The 19834-nt window shown below is 59.8% G+C and overlaps 3 protein-coding genes across 4 annotated transcripts; 1 reads left to right on the top strand and 2 right to left on the bottom strand.

Annotated features, from left to right (window-relative positions):
• Positions 1-1387: 1387 nt before the first annotated feature.
• DHX58 (DExH-box helicase 58) lies at positions 1388-9640 on the bottom strand. The gene is made up of 13 exons (XM_045781721.2): positions 9525-9640; positions 9134-9302; positions 8709-8910; positions 8131-8321; positions 7296-7412; positions 6589-6715; positions 6241-6432; positions 5406-5659; positions 4736-4885; positions 4487-4648; positions 3635-3825; positions 2498-2594; positions 1388-2196 (listed from the first exon to the last, which is right to left on the bottom strand). The coding sequence occupies exons 2-13, from the start codon at positions 9299-9301 to the stop codon at positions 2011-2013; spliced, it is 2037 nt and encodes a 678-aa protein (XP_045637677.1). The 5' UTR covers position 9302; positions 9525-9640; the 3' UTR covers positions 1388-2010.
• Positions 9641-10293: 653 nt separating this feature from the next.
• KAT2A (lysine acetyltransferase 2A) lies at positions 10294-18011 on the bottom strand. Of its 2 annotated transcripts, none has more exons than XM_045781691.2 (18): positions 17614-18011; positions 17353-17476; positions 16867-17012; positions 16671-16760; positions 16203-16384; positions 15917-16108; positions 14960-15066; positions 14674-14784; positions 14445-14584; positions 14150-14358; positions 13837-13963; positions 12621-12731; positions 12038-12181; positions 11665-11779; positions 11539-11575; positions 11396-11459; positions 11179-11263; positions 10294-11012 (listed from the first exon to the last, which is right to left on the bottom strand). In XM_045781691.2, exons 1-18 carry the CDS (start codon positions 17950-17952, stop codon positions 10819-10821), a joined length of 2517 nt encoding a protein of 838 aa, XP_045637647.1. In that variant the 5' UTR covers positions 17953-18011; the 3' UTR covers positions 10294-10818. The 2 variants fall into 2 exon arrangements, with proteins under 2 accessions (XP_045637647.1, XP_045637648.1); XM_045781692.2 differs by having other exon boundaries at positions 14445-14581.
• A 1244-nt stretch (positions 18012-19255) lies between these two features.
• Positions 19256-19771, top strand: HSPB9 (heat shock protein family B (small) member 9). Its single transcript, XM_045781688.2, has one exon. It carries the CDS (start codon positions 19283-19285, stop codon positions 19769-19771), a length of 489 nt encoding a protein of 162 aa, XP_045637644.1. The 5' UTR covers positions 19256-19282.
• The last annotated feature ends 63 nt before the right edge of the window (positions 19772-19834 follow it).

The following is a 19834-nucleotide window of genomic DNA, read 5'->3' as shown; positions in this document are numbered from 1 at the left end:
GGCCCAGAGGCCTTGGCTCCCCATGAAGACTCTTCACCAGAAAAAGCAAGCCTAGGAACCTCTCGTGGCCTGAGTTCCGCCTTCCATCCTAGTTCAAGAACACTCTCCCAGCCTGGCAAGGTGGGTGCGAGATGGGTCACCCGCTCTAAAGTCAGGGTCCTCCATCCAGGAGTCAGCTGTGTAGGTGTCCAGGCCACTGAGGGGGCCACTAGGTGCCCAGGTCGTCTTTACCCTCCATCCATCTCTCCCTGCAACACTACCCCCTGCCCCCAACGCCAGCTTGGGCCCCTCAGCTGTCACCGTTTAGCCCTGGAATGACAGGCGTCCAGACTCCGTGCTCCCAGCCACATTCACGGCCATTGAGCTTAGCACCCCTGGGCCCCTGCCCCCCTCCCTCTGCCCCCAGTCGCTAATTTTATTGACCTGTAAAAGGCACGTTGCTGGCAGGGGAGATAACTGAAGGCGAAGGGGGAACGGATGGGCAGAAGACAGGCCCTCGGAGGCGGAGATGTGACAGCAGGGAGAAGGGTGATTCCTGGAACCAAGGCCAAGGGACACCTGAGATTGGGAGGAAGACAGGCCCTGGAAAAGCGGTACCCTCTGAGGCAATGGAGACCAGAGAGACTGGAACTGGAATTTCAGCCTCCATTAGACAAGAGACAGACTGGAGAAAGAAGGTGCTGGGGAAAAGAGAGGGCTTCATTTCCCCCGTCTACCCCTTAGGCAGGACCAAGGATGTAGCAGTGGGAAGGGGGTTAGATGGCGGGAAGGACCGCCATCCTGCTCTCAGATCTCTGCCCTAGCCCCCTCCCTTCCTCTTGAAGGTGACTCCTGCCTGCTGGGCCTCTTACTACAGAAATAGCCCTTTCCCTGAAGAATCAACCTAGATCTTGCCTCTCTTTCTCTTTCTTTCTTGTTAAAATGAGAACAGAAAATTTAGGCCTTTACAGCTTCCCCCACTCCCATGCTTACCTGAGCACCACCCCTCAGGTCCTGGATCTCAGCCTCTCCCCAGCCCAGGGAAGTGACCTGGGGTTAGGGGAGGATGGAGGGGGGCTGCTGGGGTTGGAGCCTCTAAAGAGGTGGGGGGGGGGACTTCACATCTGGATGGCTCTCAAATTTAGACTTGTGATGCCTTCTCCAAATAAGGTTACAGGAGAGCCATAAAGAGGGGTGGTTAAAAAACAAAACAACATTAAAAATATACCACGAAGCAGATCAGGGGAGTGGTTACTTGGGAAGGAGGAAACTTTTGAGGGTGATGGCTGTGTTCACTGTCTTGAGTGTGGAGGGTAGGTTAAAATTTATCAAACTGTATGCTATAAATATGTACAGTGTATTTTATGTCAATTATACCTCAACAGATCTATTTTTAACATACCGCATCTTTTTTTTTTTTAAGGTTTTATTTATTTGAGGGCGAGACAGAGATAGCGAGAGAGCGGGGGAACAGAGGGAGAAGCAGGCTCCCTGCTGAGCAGAGAGCCCTATGCAGGGCTAGATCCCAGGACCCTAAGTCATGACCTGACTTGAAGGGAGATGCTTAACGAACTGAGCCACCCAGGCGCCCCACCACAACTTTTCTACAGCACTTTTCTACTAGTTTATTTTCAATCTATGAGGAGCCTCAAAAATAGAAAGAAAGGAATGTCAAGGGATCAAGGGAAACAGTGCTGATTGCTAGTAGAGTGTGGCCAGCTTCCCGCCTCAGTTTCCCTCCCAATTCCCCAACCCCTCCCTCCATCTAGTGCATTTGAGCGTCTGTGGGTGTAAGTTAGGGGGCCCTGGGGCCGAGCTGTGGCCCCCGAGCTGCTTCCTCAGCGTGGGAGTCTGAGCCAGCCGGGGTGCCCCAGGTTCGTCTGTGGCTGGTCCGCATGCCCCCCCCCCCCGCCCCGCAGATGATTCAGACGGGAGGGGCTTGGACCCAGGCGCCCCCTCTCCCAAGACAGCGGTTGCCGCGGGTTCTCCTGCCCCCTGCAGCCTGAGGCGGGCACTGCAGTGACAAGGCGCTCAGTCCAGGGAGAGGTCGGCCAGGTTCTGGGCACAGTGCTGCAGGTAGTCAAAGTCAGGCACCGGAAAGGGCACGCGGGACCACTTCTTGGCCTGGACTCTCCCTCGGGGTGTTTCCAGAAGCATGCTGCGGACTTTGAGCGCCGGCAGCTTCACCGACTTGTAGACCATCTGCAGACCCCAGGCCTGACGGTGGAACGGAGGAGGCTGGGTTAAAGGATCACTGTCCTCAGACTGGGCTTCTCTACTCAAGGTGGGGGATCCTTGAATGCAGGGCCTGTGTCTCCCACCTCAGAGCTGCCTCCCCGATCACGCCGTGGGTTCCCTAAGACAGCGGGTCGAGCTCTCTCCTCCGACTGGGGGCTCCTGGGGCAGAGCTGCTTCCCCCATCGCCGGGAGGGTGTCCTGATGACAGAAGGCTGGGCCTCCTCTCTCAGACTGGGGACTTCTGAAGACTGGAGTTAAGGGCCATGGCCCCTACACTTACCTCCCCACAGTTCCTGCAGTGAATGGTACCCCCAGGCCTCCAGTCCTTGAAGATTCTGTCAATGACCACAGCTGCCCGGGAGACACTGTAGTAGATCCTGGAGAGGAAGGGGAGTCAGTCCTCACGACCCCATCACCTCCGAGCTCACGCCCTCCTGCCTGCTTGGCCTCTACCTGGGCCTCGGGCTCTTCTGCCTGCCAAGAGGCACAGAGACTTCCCAGAGCCACGAGATCCGCCCTCCACCAAGCTCTGCCTGTGCGGCCTCACGGCGTGTCCTCTGCTCACGTTCAGGCCTCAGCACTGCCCACCTGGATGATTCTAACCGTCCCCCAGCTGATCTCCAGTCTCCTCCCTCCCACCCCATTCCATCCTCCCTCCCAACCCACACCATCCTTCCGCCAGCTGCAGGATGATCGTCTAAAAATGTAAATCTGACCTTGACGCTCCCTTGCTCAAAATCCACCCAAGACTCCTCACTGCTTATGGAACAAAGGCCAGACTCTCAGGCCGGACCTTCGCGGCTCCCCACGGGCCAGCCTGTCTTCTTCAGAGTCTCATCCTTCACAGTCCTTCCCACGCAAGCCAACCCGAGGCTGTGCTGGCACATCATCCCCGCCTGGGCTCATCCCACCTTCCAGCCCCATCCATCGGGCAAGACCTAGCTGGAGTGCTGCCTCCGTAAATGAGAGAACCTGGTGTGCAGGTCCTCGGCCCAGCGGCTCCCTAATAAATACTTAATGGATGGATGGATGGACGGAGGGGGTGAGCTTACCCTCTAGGGGACAGGATAAGAGGATGGCTCAGGGACAACCAGCCCCTCTGTCTTCAGAGTAAGTGGGACCGGTTGGGGGGGTGGGGAGCCCAGTTCGTGGCCTCTCAGGATTTGGTGTCCTGAACTCCAGCTCTTGCTTAACCACACAGTGGCTGTGGGAGCCTGGACAAGTCATTTTGCCTCTCTGAGCCTCTGTTTGCTCACCTGCTAAATGGGGTGGTGATAAAACCGGTCTAACCAAACTCTTGAAAACACAGACTGGGTACTCGGTACTCATCAAGAATGTGGTGTCAGCTCCCCAGCCCTCGGTCCCCCATCATGCCCCTCCCTCCCTCTCATCCTGCCAGCCCCTTCCCCAGTCTCACGAGAAGTTGGGGTTCACGTTGACATGGTGGGCATCCTCCACCTTCCGCAGGTCGCTCCCGTGGCCCACGGCCACCATGCAGTTGACGCAGAGGAGCTGCACCTGGTCCGCTGAGAACTGCTGTCGCTGATTCTCCCGCTGGGCTGCCCGGGCCGCCCGCTTGACCAGGGCTGCTCGCTGCAGATCCCGGATCTGGAGTCAGAGCGGACACCGGGCAGAGCTGGGGCCACACAGGCCTGACCCCTGGAATGTGCTCAAGGTCTAAGGGCTCCCAAAGACCTCAGATCATTAGGACCCAGAAGGGACTTCCCTCGACCCTCCCTGGAGTTTCTAGAAGCAGCTCTGTGGAGAAATAATACAGAGCAGAGGCAATGCTGGGAGTAGGGCGAGCTTGGTTGCCGAGTCTCTGCCTCCTCTCTGGAGGATTCTGCGCAAAGCTGCTCCTTTGAATCTAACATGGGGCATCGCTAGGAATTACGCTGGGATAACGGGTACACAGGGACCGTCCTGGGTGAGGCTGGACGAAGGCGCCCCTGCCTCAGGGGAAATCGATTTAAGTCCTGCTTCTGGGCTTACTTTGTGTCTTTGCTTGTTCCCCCTGCCTGGTGCTGGAAGCCTGGTGAGGCAGCTCACAGATAGACAAAGTATTTGGTGACGAGGCATTCTGGAGAAGAGCCACTGCCTTCCCAGGCGGCCCCACCCTTGGCTGCTACCCTTCCTTCAAACCTTCCCAGGTGGGCCACGTTAGCCCGCAGAGAAAGGGGGAGCAGGGGTGTGTGTGTGCAGCCAGAGACCTCCCAGGCAGAGCGTCCTTAGCCCCCCGGCCCACACGGCGTGCAGGGTGCACGCAGACCTTGGCCTGGTACTCGGCCTGGTCCATCTTCTGCACGGCAGCCACGGCCCGCTCCATCAACGTCTCCAGCGCCTCGTTGGTCAGCTCCCGCCGCAGCTCCCGACTGCCTTGGTTCGCCACGAATGAGTATATACTCTGACCAGCCCGGGCACGGCCCCTGGCCTGAGGAAGGAGATAGGGAGGGGCGTGAGTGGGCCTGGGGTCCCACAAGGACCTTCGAGGGCTGTTGGCGACACAGGGTCCGCGCACCTGGACCATGGAGATCTCGTTGGTCAGGAGCCCATAGCGCACCACCACGTTGCACTGGGGGATGTCCAGTCCCTCTTCGGCCACACTTGTGGCCACCAGGAGGTTCAGGGTGCCGACACGGAACTTCCGGATCACTTCTTGCTGGTCTCTCTGGGGTGGGGGAAGAGAAAGTGGATGGTACACCAAGTGGGTGGGTTGCCTGCCCTCCCGCCGGCCCAGCCTCACCTGGTTCAACAAGTTTGGCCCCTTTGGCCCATTTTCCTAGGGAGCCTGAGTCTCCACCGCTACCTCCAGGATCTTGCCCGTCTTGCCAGGTGACCGACCACCTAACCCCTAGCTTCCCTACAGATTCTCAAGGGCCCCCACCTGTCCACGCTAGGCAGTCTCAGGACCTATTCTCCAGCAACAGGCCCCAGTCCTCTGATGCTCTGTCCCGAAAACATCACTTACCTCTCCCCTACAGATCCCCCAAGCTTCAGCCTCTCTGCCCACAGGGACCCCCAGACTAGGAAAACCTTCAGTATTGGGGATCTCAGTGTCTGCTTCTCTCCCCCAGTTCTCTGCCCTCTGCCTGGGGAAATCAGCCCCCAGAGCTCTACCAAGACTATCCCCACCCTTTCTCCCCTAGGGACCCCCGCCCCGGCCCAGCTCCTGTCCTCAAAGCCCACACCTGGGTCATATGGGTGTTCTGGCTGCTGGTCCCTGCCCCGATCAGCAGGTCAGCCCTGATGTCCATGGTCTGCAGGCCCGGCTGCTGCCGGAGCCAGAGCAGGAGGGAGTGAGTGCTCTGGCGGGTTTGAGTGAAGATGATGCCCCGGGGGCTGTCGCTGCTCCCGAACTGCTCCCGCAGGATCTGTTCTAACATCTCCAGTTTGGGGTTCTCTGGGCTGCATGTTGCCAGGTGGGCCAGCTCATTCTTGTAATCTGCCAGAAAAGCCCAAAACAGAGACACAGGACTCAGGTCTGGAGGTGCGCAGGGCGTGCACGGGAGAGGGTGTGGTTCACAGGGACAGGATTGCCGGGGTAGACGGACCCTGAGGATATCTGCTCCTGATGCCCCCTGAACGGCACCAAGAGAACATTCAAGGACTCGCTCTGCCCACCCAGCCAGCCTGACACCAGGGGCCTACAGTACAGAATTCTTTGCAGACATACCTCTGACTTCTGCTCCCCAGAATGAACTCAACCTCAAATCTCTTCACAAAGATCCTCGCCCCGCCCCTCGGGCTTGCTGAGGCCTCTGGCCTTAAATGTCCCGCTCTGACCACCTCACTTTCCCAGGTTAAAGGTACCACACACCCTAGACTTTCGAGGGACAGTCCCCCAACTAAATGAATTAGTTTTCATGTCTATACAAACCTTCACAAATGAGGGCATATATCTTTTGTCCTATCCACGGCCTTGACTCTCAGTGAGAAAAACAGGGCCCCAGCACCCTCGGGGGGCCCCTTCCCAGCCTGCGTCGGCGCCCGTTCCCTGTCTAGTCCAGTTGCCAGGAGCCTCACCATCGAACAGCGCCAGCAGCCAGCGCTCGGCCTGCAGGACCTGGGTCTTGGTGGTGCGCTCCCTGTCGTAGAAATCCCGCAGCGAGTCCAGGGCGTCCACAGCACGGACCGTGTCGTGGACTAGCAGCGCGTCATTGTAGCGCCGCAAGTGGAGAGCATACACGCGGCGCTGCTGGAGGCCGGCCTCGGCCGCTGCGGACCGGCGGGGGAGCAGGGTCTGAGCGGCCACGCGCCTCCAGGCCTCCTCCCGCCCAGACTCCACCCCCCGAGGCTGAGCTCCGCCCCTAAAGCCTCCACCGAGGCAGGTCCCGGCCTCCTGGCCCTCGGCGCGCGGACGGCCCCTCTCACCAGCCTGGCTCAGCTCCACCACTTGCTGCTCATAATTCTGCGTCCCGTAGTCCTGGCTCAACTCGAGCATCTCCAGACGGTCGTGGATTCGGTCCATGATCTTCTTCAGTGTGTCCCCAAACGGGTCCTGGATGGGAAGAGGCCGTGAAGGGATTCCCATGCACATGGGAATGGGGGGCAATGAGCCCCCGGTGGGGGCGCTGATTTCCGCTTGAAGCCGCAGGGCTCCTGCTGCCACGTCGGTGTTTGAGAAGAGGGAGCTCCAGGGAGAAGCATACTGGGATGTGAAGGAGTCCCGGCTGGAGGCTGAGGTGGGGTTCCTGCACCTGGCTCCTGCTCTGCCTCCACCTGCTACGTGCCCTTGACCTCTGGCCTGAGCACAGCGATGTCTAAGACCTTGTACAGCCCTGTCACAGCAGACGCCAGACTGTGCACCGCAGGACAGCCTCAGCACCAAGGGCCCGACTGTACGGTTTGCAAAGCACTCCACAGGGTTTCTACAGGTGCCGGCAGAGGCATCGGAGTCAAACCAAACAGCAGGCTGTGGCCTCGAGCTGTACCTTCCCCATTTCACAGAATGGAGAAATAGAGGCTCAGATAAATAAGCAAGTAACCGGAAGTCACAGAGCTCGTGGGGGTGGAGTCAGGGCTCGAAGCCAGGTGCCCTAACTTCACATCAGACCCCGCCCCCCTCGCATTCCACTCACGCGGCTGCGCCTGTGGCAGAGGTTATACTGTTTGCAGGGCTGAGGGCTGTGCTCCTGCAGGTGGCGGCGGTAGGTCTGCGGTGACATGATGCGCCACGTGTCCAGGTTGGCACAGAGCTGGGGCAAGAGAAAGGGGTTCACTCAGATGGGGGAGAGTCCTGTGAGGACAATGGGCCGAACTCTGAGACAGGATAGTCCCAGCTGCCACAGAGCAGGGCCACTGGAAGTGGGGATCCATTTACTCCACAAATATTTATTGCTCGCCCTCTCTGTGCCCAGGGCTGTTGTCGGTAGTGGGACTACAGACGGTCTTATTGTCAAGCTGGGGAGACAGAGGATAAACCAGCAAAGAATAACAGAATGGGAGGGTTTCAGACAGTATTAATGAGCTCGGAAGAGAATAAAATTGGATGACGGGACGTGACACAGTGCAGTGGGGGTGATCAGGGAAGACTGAGAGGAGGTGACATTTAAGCTGTTCCCTGAATGATAAGAAGGAGCCAGACAGGTCAAGTGCGGGGGGAAGGGCATTCAGGGCAAAAGGGATGGTGAGCACAAAGGTCCTGAGAAGGACCTGATATGCTCAAGATCCAGAGAGAAGGCTGGTGGAGAAGGAGTGAGGGGAGGATGCGGGAAGTAAGGCTGGAGAGGTAGGCAGGGCCCTGTCCCATGGAACAGAGCGACAGTAGAGAGAACAGAGGCTAATCTAAGCGCAGTAAGAAGCCACCCGAGGCCAGAGCTTAGTGCCTGGGAGGACCTGGGGGGGGGGGCTGCTGGGCATGCGGCAGGCCAGGGGGGGCTCTGGTGGGGGCAGGGTCACAAGGGCCAAGCTGACCTGCAGGATGTGGTCAACGGCCCCCTCGAGCGTGGAGGCCCCGCCAGTGCCTGGGGAGGCTGTGAGACCCAGCACCTGGGGCAGGGGCCGTGTCCTCTGGAGTTTATGCTCTAGGTACCGGCTCAGGATGACGTTGTAGACGGTGTCTTTGTGCGTGTGGTGACACTCGTCCACCACGAGCAGGGAGAAGGCTGGGGACACATGGGCAAGGCTGTGACCTACATTTGCAAAGCCCTTCCTCCCCCATAAGTTTTTCTGCATGTAGCCCCCCCAGGTCAGCTCACTCCTTCCTCCTTTTACAACTTGCAGCCAGGCTCCAGAGAGCAGCCTCGGCCGGGGTGACTTACCTCCATTTGACAGATTAGTCAACTGAGGCTCAGCGGTGCTGGTTGGGGGGACTTGCCCAAGATCCTGCACTATAGCTAGGCCTACTCTACGAGGCTGTAGGCCAGGGTTTGGTGAATGGGGACCCCCTCACTCCCACAGAATGTCCCAACAGCTTCACGAGAAGGGGTGCCCCGGGGGCGGCCGGGAGGGGCCTCAGGTGCAGCCTCTCTGCCCTGGCTCCCAGCCCTCACCGTGGAGCTCCACGTGCTCCTCCTCCTCGGGGCTGGCCAGCGCCAGCTGTAGCAGCTCCGCTGTGCAGATGATCAGGTCATGGCTCCGGGCCAGGTGGCCAAAGCCAGCTCGTGGCCCCATGTCCCCGCTCAGGGTTGTAATGGCCCAGCGATTGTCCAGCATGCGGCTGAACTCCTCACAATGCTGGCTCACCAGGTGCACCTTCGGATGGAGAATGAGGTGGGGAGACGAAGCTGGCCTGGGGGCAAGGGGGATGGGGAGGAGGCAAGGTGACCCCCGCCCCCCCCCAGGACTTGGCTGGGGACAGGAATGGGAGAAAAGGCAGGTGAGCTCAGAGACGGCCACAGCAGCCCCGGAGTTCTGGAAGGTTTGGGGAGACATCTGAGGAGCTGAGACCCCACCGAGGGGAGTGGGGGCTACTCACCCTGTTGACCAGTACAACCACCTTGGCTCTGTCCACAGTCTCGAGATGCCTCTTGGCTACATAAGCAGCCGCCCGCGTCTTCCCCGCCCCCGTGGGCAGCCACATGATGATATTCTTGCCCTCCAGGGCAGGCATGATCACCTCCCACTGGTAGGGTCGCAGCTCCATTCTGAGAACGGAAGGAGGGTCAGACCCCTGACCCACCTGGCCCCTTCCCAAGCCCGGCCCCCGCCCCACTCCTGGCGAGCCCAGTCTTGTGCGGAGACCTCCCCATCCCGCGTGAGGGAGGTGAGGCAGGGCCCAGATGGGATCGACGAGGAACCCCATCTAGCCCAGACAGGAGGCGGGCATACCACAAACTACACCTGGCTTCCCCCCTGCCCGTTCTTACCTACAACACCCGCCGAGAAGTGCGGAGCTGCCGCCCAAGCGCCCAGGGCACCCGCTTAGCTTAGCCCGGTGCCACAGAGCTGCACTGAAATCGAAAACAGAAACTGAAACTGAGGGAGGAGCCAACACCGGCAGAGCTCAACCTTAACAATCTCCCTTCCCCTTCTCCCCTCCCTGTCCCCCTCCGCCAGAAAAGCTGCTGGAAAGCACCTTTTCACTCCTCCGGCGTCCTGCTGGCCCCTCCCCCAAGAGCGGCATCTTGGCCACCCCGCCCCGCCTCCACTCCTTTTGAGCCAGCTGTACCAGGTCCACCCAGGGCAAGGCGGCCAGGTGGAGACTGGGACCCCTGCAGCCCCCACACCTGGACCAGAGCAGCCAGGAGTGGGGAGAAGTGGGGGCTGCAGCTGGGCACATGCCATCACCTGAGGAGCGTGGGGCTAGGGCTGGCTGGGGTGGCCTCAGCACCATCTGAGTTTTTTATTTTTAAAGATTTTATTTACTTGGGAGAGAAAGAGCGAGAGAGCACAAGCAGGGGGAGTGGCAAAGGGAGAGGGTGAAGCAGGCTCCTCACTGAGCAGGGAGCCCGACGCGGGGCTCGATCCCAGGGTCCCAGGATGACGACCGGAGCCCAAGACAGATGCTTCAACCGACCAAGCCACCCAAGCATCCCCATCCGAGGTTTAATAGGCTCTAGTTTTGCTGGAGGTCCAGGCGGGAACGGGGTCAACCTGCTAAGGCTGGGGCCCCTACCAAAGAAACAGTCACACAGAGAAAAAAAAAGGAGCTTTATTGTTCCCTCTGAGGGATTAATGCCAGGAAATAAATGGTCCCCAGGCCCGGAACTCCTGGGGGACAGACAGAACAGTGCAGGGTGAGGCACAGCCCCTCCAGTCCCAGTTGAACTTCCAAACGCTAAAGCCCCCTCCCTCAAGCTAAAATGGGCAGTCCTGACCCTTGAGGAACAGTGGGCCGGGTCAGGCCCAGGACTCCAGGACTCCACGGCTCTGGGGGGGAAGGGCTGGGGGCCACCGGGGCCGGGCAGGGCTCACCCCCTAGCCACCAACCACTTTAGAGGAGCTGAGCCCCAGACCCAGGAGACCCCTCCCCAAGGTCAGATACAAGGAAAGCTTTGTCTGCAGGTGTGGGGGCGCCCGAGGATCCAGAAAGGGCTTCAGGGCCGAGGGCTGGAGTGTCTCAAACTGAGAGGCACGTGGGCACCAGGGCTAGCCCTCGCGACCAGATCAGAACCCGAGGTGGAGACATTCCAGGTCAAGGCTGCGGTCCAAAGCCAGAGACTACTTGTCAATGAGCCCCCCCTCCTTGAGCTTGAAATAGAAGAACTTCTCCAGGGCGCTGGCGCAGCGGCAGTACTCGCTGTCCGGGGGGTTGTACTCGCGGCAGTTGGCGATGACCCGCTGCAGGTCGGCCACGAAGAGCTTGCGGGTGACGTAGTAGCGGCTGCGCAGTCGCTCTGTCATGGTCTTCAGGTCTGGGGCAGCAGGACGTAAGGGCACGCTCTTAAGAGGCTGAGGAGAATGGGGCGGTCCGCCGGAGGGGCGCAGCCGACAGGGGGCCGTGGGGCCCAGGAAAGGCAGGGGCAGGAGCAGATTTGGGGGTGGAAGTGGAAGGAGGGGGTCGGAAGGGAGCGTCCTCACCGATAGGGAAGCGGATGACCTCGTAGTAGTCAGGGGCCTCCGACTTCTTCACAGGCTCCATGAAGGGCCAGGCACTGGGGTGTGACTGGAGAGAAAAGCCGAGCTGGAGCCTGGCCCGCTGTGCCCCCCGCCCACCTGTGAGCACCACCCACCCCAGGAGGGGTCAGAGAGCCACAGCCACCGGTGCAGGCACCCCGAGGGGAGCCTGGTCTCGCACCTTGATCTGGGCCAGCAAGTTCTTGAGGGTTGTGTATAGCTGGTCTGGGTCCTTCAACTCCTTCCTGGGGCGAGAAACGCCACGTCTGAGGCCCTTGGTCCTTCTGCCTCCCCCAACACCCTCCCCCTCCACACAACACTCACCCCTTCTCCTTCCCCAGCGGCTTCCAGCCCGTCTCTCCTGAAAAGTGGGGAGAGCAACCCTAAGAATTTGAGAACACACCCCAAGCAGGCTGCCCCCCCGCCCGCCCCGCCCCACCCCCTGCTCACGAATGCCGGGGACGCTCTCCACAGGGATCTGCCTCACACCCTCCTTGAAGCAGCTGAGCCCGGGGTAGACCTTTCGGATCTGGGCCTGTTTGCGCTCAATCAGCTTCTTGATGATCTGAGGGGAGGCAGGGTCTGAGGAGCCAACTCCAGCCCCAGCAGCAGCCCTCCCAGTGCCACAGTCAGAGGCCCTGCCCCTGAGTCCAGGCGCCTCGCCTCCTAACTGAGAGGCAAAGCAAGAACCAAGATCCTGGCCCATACCCACTCACACGTGCACATACGTGTGGTACACACCCACACACGGGGGCTCACCCCTCCGTGCACATGAATAGCCCCAGGGTTGTGTGTGCACGTGCGCGCACACACACACACACACCTCCTTCTGCTTTTTGATGATGTGGGACAGTTCCGTGTAGGGGATCCGGGGATTCAGCTCACACTCCATCAACGTTGCACCCTCATAGTCCTTAATGTAGCCCAGGTAGCGGCTCTTGGGCACTTTGATGTCCTTGGAGAAGCCCTAGGGAGTGGACAGTTATGACCCGATCCCTCAGCAAGGCTCTTCCAACTTGAATAACCCTTCCCCCAGGAGTCCCCTGAGGGGCTGTGCAGGCCACGTCCCCTCTCCGCAGTTCCCGGATCGCCTTCCGTGGTAGCTGGTACAATGCTCTGCGTTGCGTGGGCTCGATTAATTTGTCCCTGGAGAGGTTCCAGGTCAGCTGCGCCTCCCAACCCACCCTCCACAGCCTCCCAGTTCTTCCAGCCTGCCTTCCTGCCCTACAGGTCCCTACTCTTCACTGGGGCGGCCGCAGGAGGCAGGCAGATGGGCACGGAAGACTTCCCCATAGGTGCTGGATAGAACAGGGAACATCCCATCCCATCCCGTCCCCACCAGAGGGCCAGACAGAATGACCCCTGGACCCCGGCAGCAGGCAAGCGTGGGCTGAGGCGAGGGTCACCTGCTTTTTGAAGTAGCCAATGGCGTACTCGTCGGCATAGGTGAGGAAGTACAGGATGCTGTGTTTAATGTGGTACTCTTTCAGGTGGTTCATCAGGTGAGTCCCGTAGCCCTGGGGGGAGGGGCAGGGCTCAGCAGCAGCCCGGACGGAGAGAGCGGACTGGATAGGAGGTCAGGACAGCCAGGGGACCCGGGACAGGGAGGAGACAAGGCAACTGGCAGAGGAAGGGGGGGGTCTGTGGGGAGAAAGGGAAGGCTACTGGGTTTCTAAGTGCTTACTCTGGGCTAGGTGTGGTGCCTGGTACTTTACAGGCCACCTCTCAGGTTAATCCACAAGGTAAAGTATTTTTATCTCCATTTTACAGAAGAAAAAACAAAACCTGAAACTCAACTATGTTAGGAAATGTGTCCAAGGTCAGCCAGCCAGCCATGGTAAGGCCAGCACTGAAATCCCAACCAGGAAGTTGCCGTCCACATGTCACTGGTTCCCAGTTCCTGGGCCTCAGAGTTAGGGGGAAAGGGGAGGAGGGATCACAAGGGCCCTACTCATTTCAAATCTGAACCCTGAAGACAGCGTGTCTCCCACACACATCAAGACCCAGGGGCACCATGCAAATCTGGGTTACATAAACCAGGAGAACCAGGGACCCTACCAGCTGTGGGTTGTTGTCTGTTGTGCCAATTCAAGGACAGAACCCAGGACTAGCATCCAGCGCAAGGCTAGTGTAAAAATTATTAACTCCTTGGTATATGTGAATGTTCTCGTAATGAAGGAGACTCAGGTCCATTTAAAAGCATTATTGATAGCGGCGCCTGGGGGGCTGAGTCGGTTAAGTGGCCAACTCCTGATTTCAGCTCAGGTTGTGATCTCAGGGTTGTGAGATGGAGACCCGCACCGGGCTCTATGCTCGGCAGGGAGTCTGCTCAAGATTCTCTTCCTTCCCTCTCCCTCTGCACCTCCCCCCCGCCCCGCTGCCGTTTGTGTGTTCGCACGCTCTCTCTCTCTAAAACAAAAAAATAAATCTTAAAAAAGAAAAAGATTTTGGGACTCTTTGTCAGTGTTTTCGTAATGCAGTTACCAAAGGACAACTGCCACCTTGTGGGGCTGGGAGGAACTGCCTGGACACTGAAAGAAGGGCTGGAGACTGTGACTCTGACCCAGTCCAAACTCAGGAGCAGGCGGTGGGATGGGGCTGGGGCCAGGAACACACACTCACCTTGACCTGCTCGTTTGAGGTAACAGCGCAGAAGACAATCTCTGTGAAGCCCTGAGTGGGAAACATGCGGAAGCAGATCCCCCCGATGACCCGCCCATCCTTGATCAAGGCCAGAGTCTTGTGCTTCCTAAGGGGAGAGGGGACAGGTCACTGCCCCCACCTGTTCCCCAAATGCTCCCCAGGTCCTTACAGCCCTGGAGGCCAGGGCTGTATTTAGTGCCAGGAGCAGAGGAGCAAGTACTCCCACAGGTTGAGGGGGTGGGGGCCGAGGACGGGGGCTGCCGCCGGGGTTGGGGCACTTCTGGGGACGCACGGGTCGAAGACGAGGCGGGCGATGTACTCCTTGGGCATGCGCGGCAGCTGGTGGGAGAAGACGTTCTGCAGCCCCACAAGCCAGAGCAGCACCCGCCGGTTGGCTTTGGGTGTCAGCGAGTTGCCGATGACGTGGAACTCGATGATGCCGCGGCGCTCCTCCAGGCGGGCCGTCTCGTCCCGGGCTGCGTTGGCCGACAGCAGGCTCGTCTGGGCACCAGAAGAGAGGTGGTAAGCTGGGGCCTCAGGCTGGTGAGGCCCCCTCCCCACGCTGTTCAGTGAGCGAGGCTGCCCACCTCAGGCCCCAGCATGGCGGCAGGGTCAGTGATGGTGAGCATGACCTCGTTGACCAGCTCCATGGGGATGTCGCCCATGACACGGAGCCGCTTGGCATCCTCCAGGGTCAGGTTCTCCGGAAGCTTCCTCTTCTCACCTGCTGGGAAGGTTGGCAGGGTCTCCGGTGGACAGCAAGAGAGGTGAGGGGAGGGCTGAATGAGAGTCAGAGGTCAGGGGTCAAGCACCCACCTGGCATGGGCTCAGCCCCTCCGGAATCCAGGCTCAAGGAGCTGTTGCTGCCCCCACCCATGGTGGGGCTGAAGATGGGGGCACTGGGGACAACTGCCGCGCTGACCGTAGCTGAGAGTGAGAGAAATCAGGGGATGGGGGGGTCAGAAGTGGTGGTGAGTCCCCAAAAGGGATCCCCAGATACCCTGATGCATGTCCCCACTGCTGCCATCCGCAGTGCCTCTTCCCCAGGGGAGGGCTGAGCTCTGCCAGGGAGGCCAAGCCGAGAGACTGCTGGCACACATACCCGGCCTGGGCACCAGCTGGGTCCCCTCTGAGGGTGGCATGGTGAAGCCAGACTCCCAGATCGGAGAGTTTGCCCCATAGATCTCCTCCTCCAGCATGGACAGGAATCTGTGGGGAGGGTACAGTCTGTCTCGCAACTCGGTCCTCCAACCAAGGCAGCAGCCTGGACGAGACACCAGAAGAACTGGAGGCAGGTCAAAGAGGCCGGGTTGTCAGGGAACTGGGAGCCAAAGAACAGAGAAGCCTTCAGGCTACGGGGAGACACAGTCTCCGGCCTCTTGGGAGCTCCTAGTCAAAGGCAGAACAGGACAATCCAGGACAGAGATCAGAGGCGCAGTTCACCATGGTGTATAGCACAGGGGGACACGGTCACACGGTCTGAGCTGGTGCCATCCTGAGCTATCCGGCCAAGGGCACGAGTCACCCTGGGCCTCAGTATCCCCTCCTGCATCTCCTATTCCCAGCTGCGGGAGAAGGATCATTGAAAGGCCTGCATTAGTCAGTGAAGGCTTCTTAAACTGGGTAGCTACGAGCAAGGTTTAAAATGAGAGGAAGATGCAGCAGAACAGAGGAAACTCTTACAGAAAGGACTACAATAGGGGTGGAAATTGGTTTCACCTCAAGCGTGAGCTCTGGTTTCTTGGCACGCTGTGCTGGGAAGGACTCTGAGGCCATGTCCAGGCCCCGTGGGAAACAATTAGTCACATCTACCAGGGGCGTGGGCAGGGGTAATGTTAGCACTTGGGCCATGTACCTGCCATCCCCAGACTAGTACACGCAAAGGCAAACCAGCAAGTTGCATCTGGGCCCCAGACAAGTCTGCCAGGTAGACCCCCAGATCCCAGAAGGCTCATGGAGGGGAAGGAGGGGCCATGCCAGGAAGCCTTCCTGGAAAAAAGGGGACAACAGGGAGGATGTGAACTTGGGGCAGAATCCTGCTAGCCAGAACGAGCCTTACTTTGGGAAGTGGGTAAGGATGAGGGTCCTCTTCTCAGGCACCAGCTTGTCCTTCTCCACCCGGAATTTCTCCAGCAACTGCCGCCGGGTCACGGTGAAAATGGAGCGGAGGAGGCTTCGCCCAAAGATGTGAGTGGTCTCGTAGCGGGGGAGGCTGTCACAGCTCTGGGGCACGTGGCAGTAGCAGAGCCATCTGCGGGCAATGGGGAGGTAGGATGTGAGAACGGAGACGCTGGACCCAGGCTGGGCCTACCAGCCTCCCCCCTGCTGGCCTCGGCTTGGCCTACCTGGTATAATTGACCTTGTAGGTAGCCACGTCCTCGGCCTGAGACCGCTGCCGAAACTGGGCAGGCGTCTCAAGCTTCCAGTAGTTAAGGCAGAGCAGGAACATCTTTGAGAGCTCAAACATCGTCTGCCGCTCCCGAGGAGCCAGGTGACTAAACTTGTACTGCACAAAGTTCAGCACGCCCTAAGGAGTGGGCAGGGAACAAGACCAGGAAGGAGACGTGAGCAGCCAGCCGGGTTTCTTACCCAAACCTGGTGCTTCCTGAGGGCAGGCTCAAGCTCTCCTCTCGCTCTGGGGCTCTCTGTAAAGAAAAACCCTGCCCCCTTCCCACCCCCATGCCCATCTTGAGCCCAAAACATCCTCCCTTCTCTGAACGTGTCCCTTGTTCTCAGCTTGAGGAAGATGGGGGACACAGGCTCCTCACTCCTCCAAGATGCCCCCCATTCTCTTACCACCTTCCTCACCCCACCTGCTCAATATTAGGCTTCTCAAATGGGGGACTGCCCAGGGAGCCCTCCACCACCGGCCGGGTCATCTGCAGGATGCATTTCCGCAGGAGCTAGAGGAAGAGGAAGGGGGAGGAGTACGGGTCAGTGGAGCTCGGAGCTGTAGACACCCCAGCCCCATCTCCTCTGCTCACTCACACTCACATGGATGAAACTCACCTTGAAGAGATAGAAATAGACCTGCTTAGTGTCTGTGTCCTCTTCTTTGTGAACAGACATAAACAGATTCTCCACGTCCACCACCATACCCAGCAGTCGGTTAATCTCATCCTCTGACACATTCTCCAGGTGGGACACGTGGTCAGCTGTAGGAAGGATAGGTGGTAGGGTTGGAAAGAATGGACACATCACCAGAGCTCCCGCCCCTCTTCATCACCAGCCAATTTACAGCCTCAGTCCCTCCAACCAGTGTGACCAGCAATGAGAGTGGCTGCTCCTACGTCAGTCCTTGGGTGGACCCTGTCTCTTCTGGGCTGGCAAATTTCCTGTCTCTTCCCTTGGGAGAATACAAGCTCCCAACCCAATCCCTCCTTAAGGAGGCATTTTAGGTTCCACAGAGAAGGCTCTGTGGCACTTAAATCATCCTGTCCAAGCGGGACCCGGCACCTGCCCCCGCCCCAGCTCCAAGGGCACTACCTGCCTTACCCAAGGGGTGCTCACAGCTGCGGCACAGTTCGCTCAGGTTGGCAGCTGGCTGCTGCAGGTCCATGCGGGGTGCAGTGGGGGGCTTGGGGTTTTTCCAGCCATTACACTTACAGGTTTCATTGGCCTGGCGGCAGAAGACTCAGTCAACAGCCCTGTAACTGGGATGGGGAACCCATCCCCAGCCACAGATGTGCCCCCATTCCCACCCGAGCCCTGGGATGCCCCAAGCCCCGCCCCTTCTCACCCAGGCCCCGCCCCCACCTTGCAAGCCGAGAAGACCCCTAGCTTCTCAAGCTTCTTGGCGCGCGGCAGCCCCCGGACTTGCGCCTTCCTCTGGCTGGCGCGCTGCTGCTGGCTCAGACCAGGTCGAGCCGGATCCCCTCCGCTCCCGGTCCCCCCACTTCCTACCCCGGGACCCCCAGTCCCTGTGCTGCCGGCTGGCGCTGCAGCTGGGGCGGGGGCTGGTGCCGGAGTGGGAGCCGGAGTCGGGGCTGAAGCCGGGCTGGGGGCAGGAGTCGGAGTTGGGGCAGGGGTTGGAGACTGAAGGGGACGGGGCTGCGTAGCCGGAGCCGGGGTCGAGGCCTGGGAAGGTTCCGCCATGGCCTCCCCCGCAGCGGAGCGCGGCGCGGCGCTCCCAGCCCTAGGGCCGCATGGGCAACCGGCGCTCAGTGCGCAGGCGTCGCTGCGCCGGAGCATGATGGGAGTTGTAGTCTTCTGCTGCTCCCTTCACTTCTAGCTTCCAGACTTTTCTGTCTTGTCTCTGGGTCCCAGACCAGCAAGTGAAGCCTGAGCCATTAGCCCAGATTGGCTCCTCCTCACTTCTAATCTCTCTTTGAAGGCTTCCGGGATAGTGAAGATTGCTGTTTTCTTGGGGACTTGGAGAAACATCTGAGAACAGGCTTCTGTTGAGGGGAATCGTAGAATCTGCCCACCTCCTAAGCCTGGGGGTAGAAGTGCCGCCCTGGGGTCTGTAGTTGTGTTGGTTTCCCGGCATATTCCCTCCCACGCCCACCCCGACCCTGTCCCACACATCTGCAGACGTAGAATTGTAGCTACAATGGAGATTAAGAAGCAACACTTCCATTTCCTGACCCCTGAAGTGGTTACATGGCTGTGCTCTGTGGGATAATTCCCTTGTACTCTTCGGGGCACTTTTTAGTATTACGTTATACTTCAGCAATAAAAGATTATTGTAAAAGCACTGAGCGCCAGAGGATGGCCATGGTCACGAAGCAGGCTACGGAGATGAGGAAGTAGAAGTATGCGAGCGCACGTCCTGGTGTATGCGAATGGCTCTCCCCCTAACGCTGTGGGCATCTCGAGGGCAGGCCCGCGTCTTCGTTTTGTCCCGGAGCCCAGCCCAGAGCCTGCCACGATAGACCCGCGCTCTGACGCATGACGGAAACCAGGGAGTCGCGTTCACCTCCCAAGCCCCATGTGTCACAGGATTGTGCTCAGAGAAAGGACGTTCGGAGAATGGAAGACCCCACGGTCACACCCCCTTGGCTCTGTTCAGGGGACACAATCCTTCTTGTCCTCAGGCCCGACATTTGGAAGGGCAAGAGCCCAGCGGCTCCATCTCTCTCTCTGCCCTGTGCTGGTGAGCGCTCCAGGGTCGGGCTCCCGCGTCGTCCTCCGCAGGTGGGTCACCGCCCTGAGCTGGAGAAGGGCCTGAGAAAGGGGCAGGAGCCAGGGTAAGAGCAGCAGCGGCGGGCCAGGGCGGCTGACAACTTGACCCGTGGAGTCAGGACTCGCGTGACTGGCCGCCCCGGCCGCAGGGGAGCCGAACCCGGCTGCTCGCAGCGGGTCGCGCTAGGGCCTCTGGGTGGGGGTGGGGGTGGGGGTGGGGGTGGGGGTGCGGTATGCGTCGCCCGCGCGCCCAGCGCCACGCCCAGCGCCTCGCGCCCTTGGACAGCAGTTGCTCACTCGGATGCAGCGGGTCGGTAGCGGTCTCCCCAGCGGGAGCCAGGTGGCGTCCCGCAGTCCCAGCGTGGCCCTCGCCGAACAGAACCAGGTGGCCACGCTGCCGGTACAGCTGCTCAGGGACGATGGGGTGGCTGCGCGGAACAACGTCCACGCAGAGGATGGCTTCCAGATGAAGGTGGATGCCTACGGCTTTACCCCCGAGGAGCTGGTGGTGCAGGTGGACGGCCAATGTCTGATGGTGACCGGCCAGCGGCAACTGGAGGGCTGCAGCCCGGATGGGGCCGGCTACCGCGTGGCGCAGAGGGTGCACCGGCAGATGCAACTACCACCGGACCTGGATCCCGCCTCCATGACCTGCAGCATGACCCCCTCGGGCCAGCTGTGTGTCCGAGGCCCCTGCCAGGCTCTGCCTTGCCCTGAAGCCCAAAAAGGCCCATCCCCGAGAGTCCGGGGCCGTAGCTCTAAGAAAGGCCAACCTAGCCTGACCCAGTAAACGACCCCCGTAGCGTGCAGCAGCAGCCTTGGTGTTCTGTGGTCTTTTCGCGGGGTTGGGGTC

Source organism: Ursus americanus, chromosome 23, assembly GCF_024610735.1.
Source record: "Ursus americanus isolate L20-20 chromosome 23, mUrsAme1.1.p, whole genome shotgun sequence".
Taxonomy (NCBI): domain Eukaryota; kingdom Metazoa; phylum Chordata; class Mammalia; order Carnivora; family Ursidae; genus Ursus; species Ursus americanus.
This window is presented reverse-complemented; position numbering and strand designations above follow the sequence as displayed.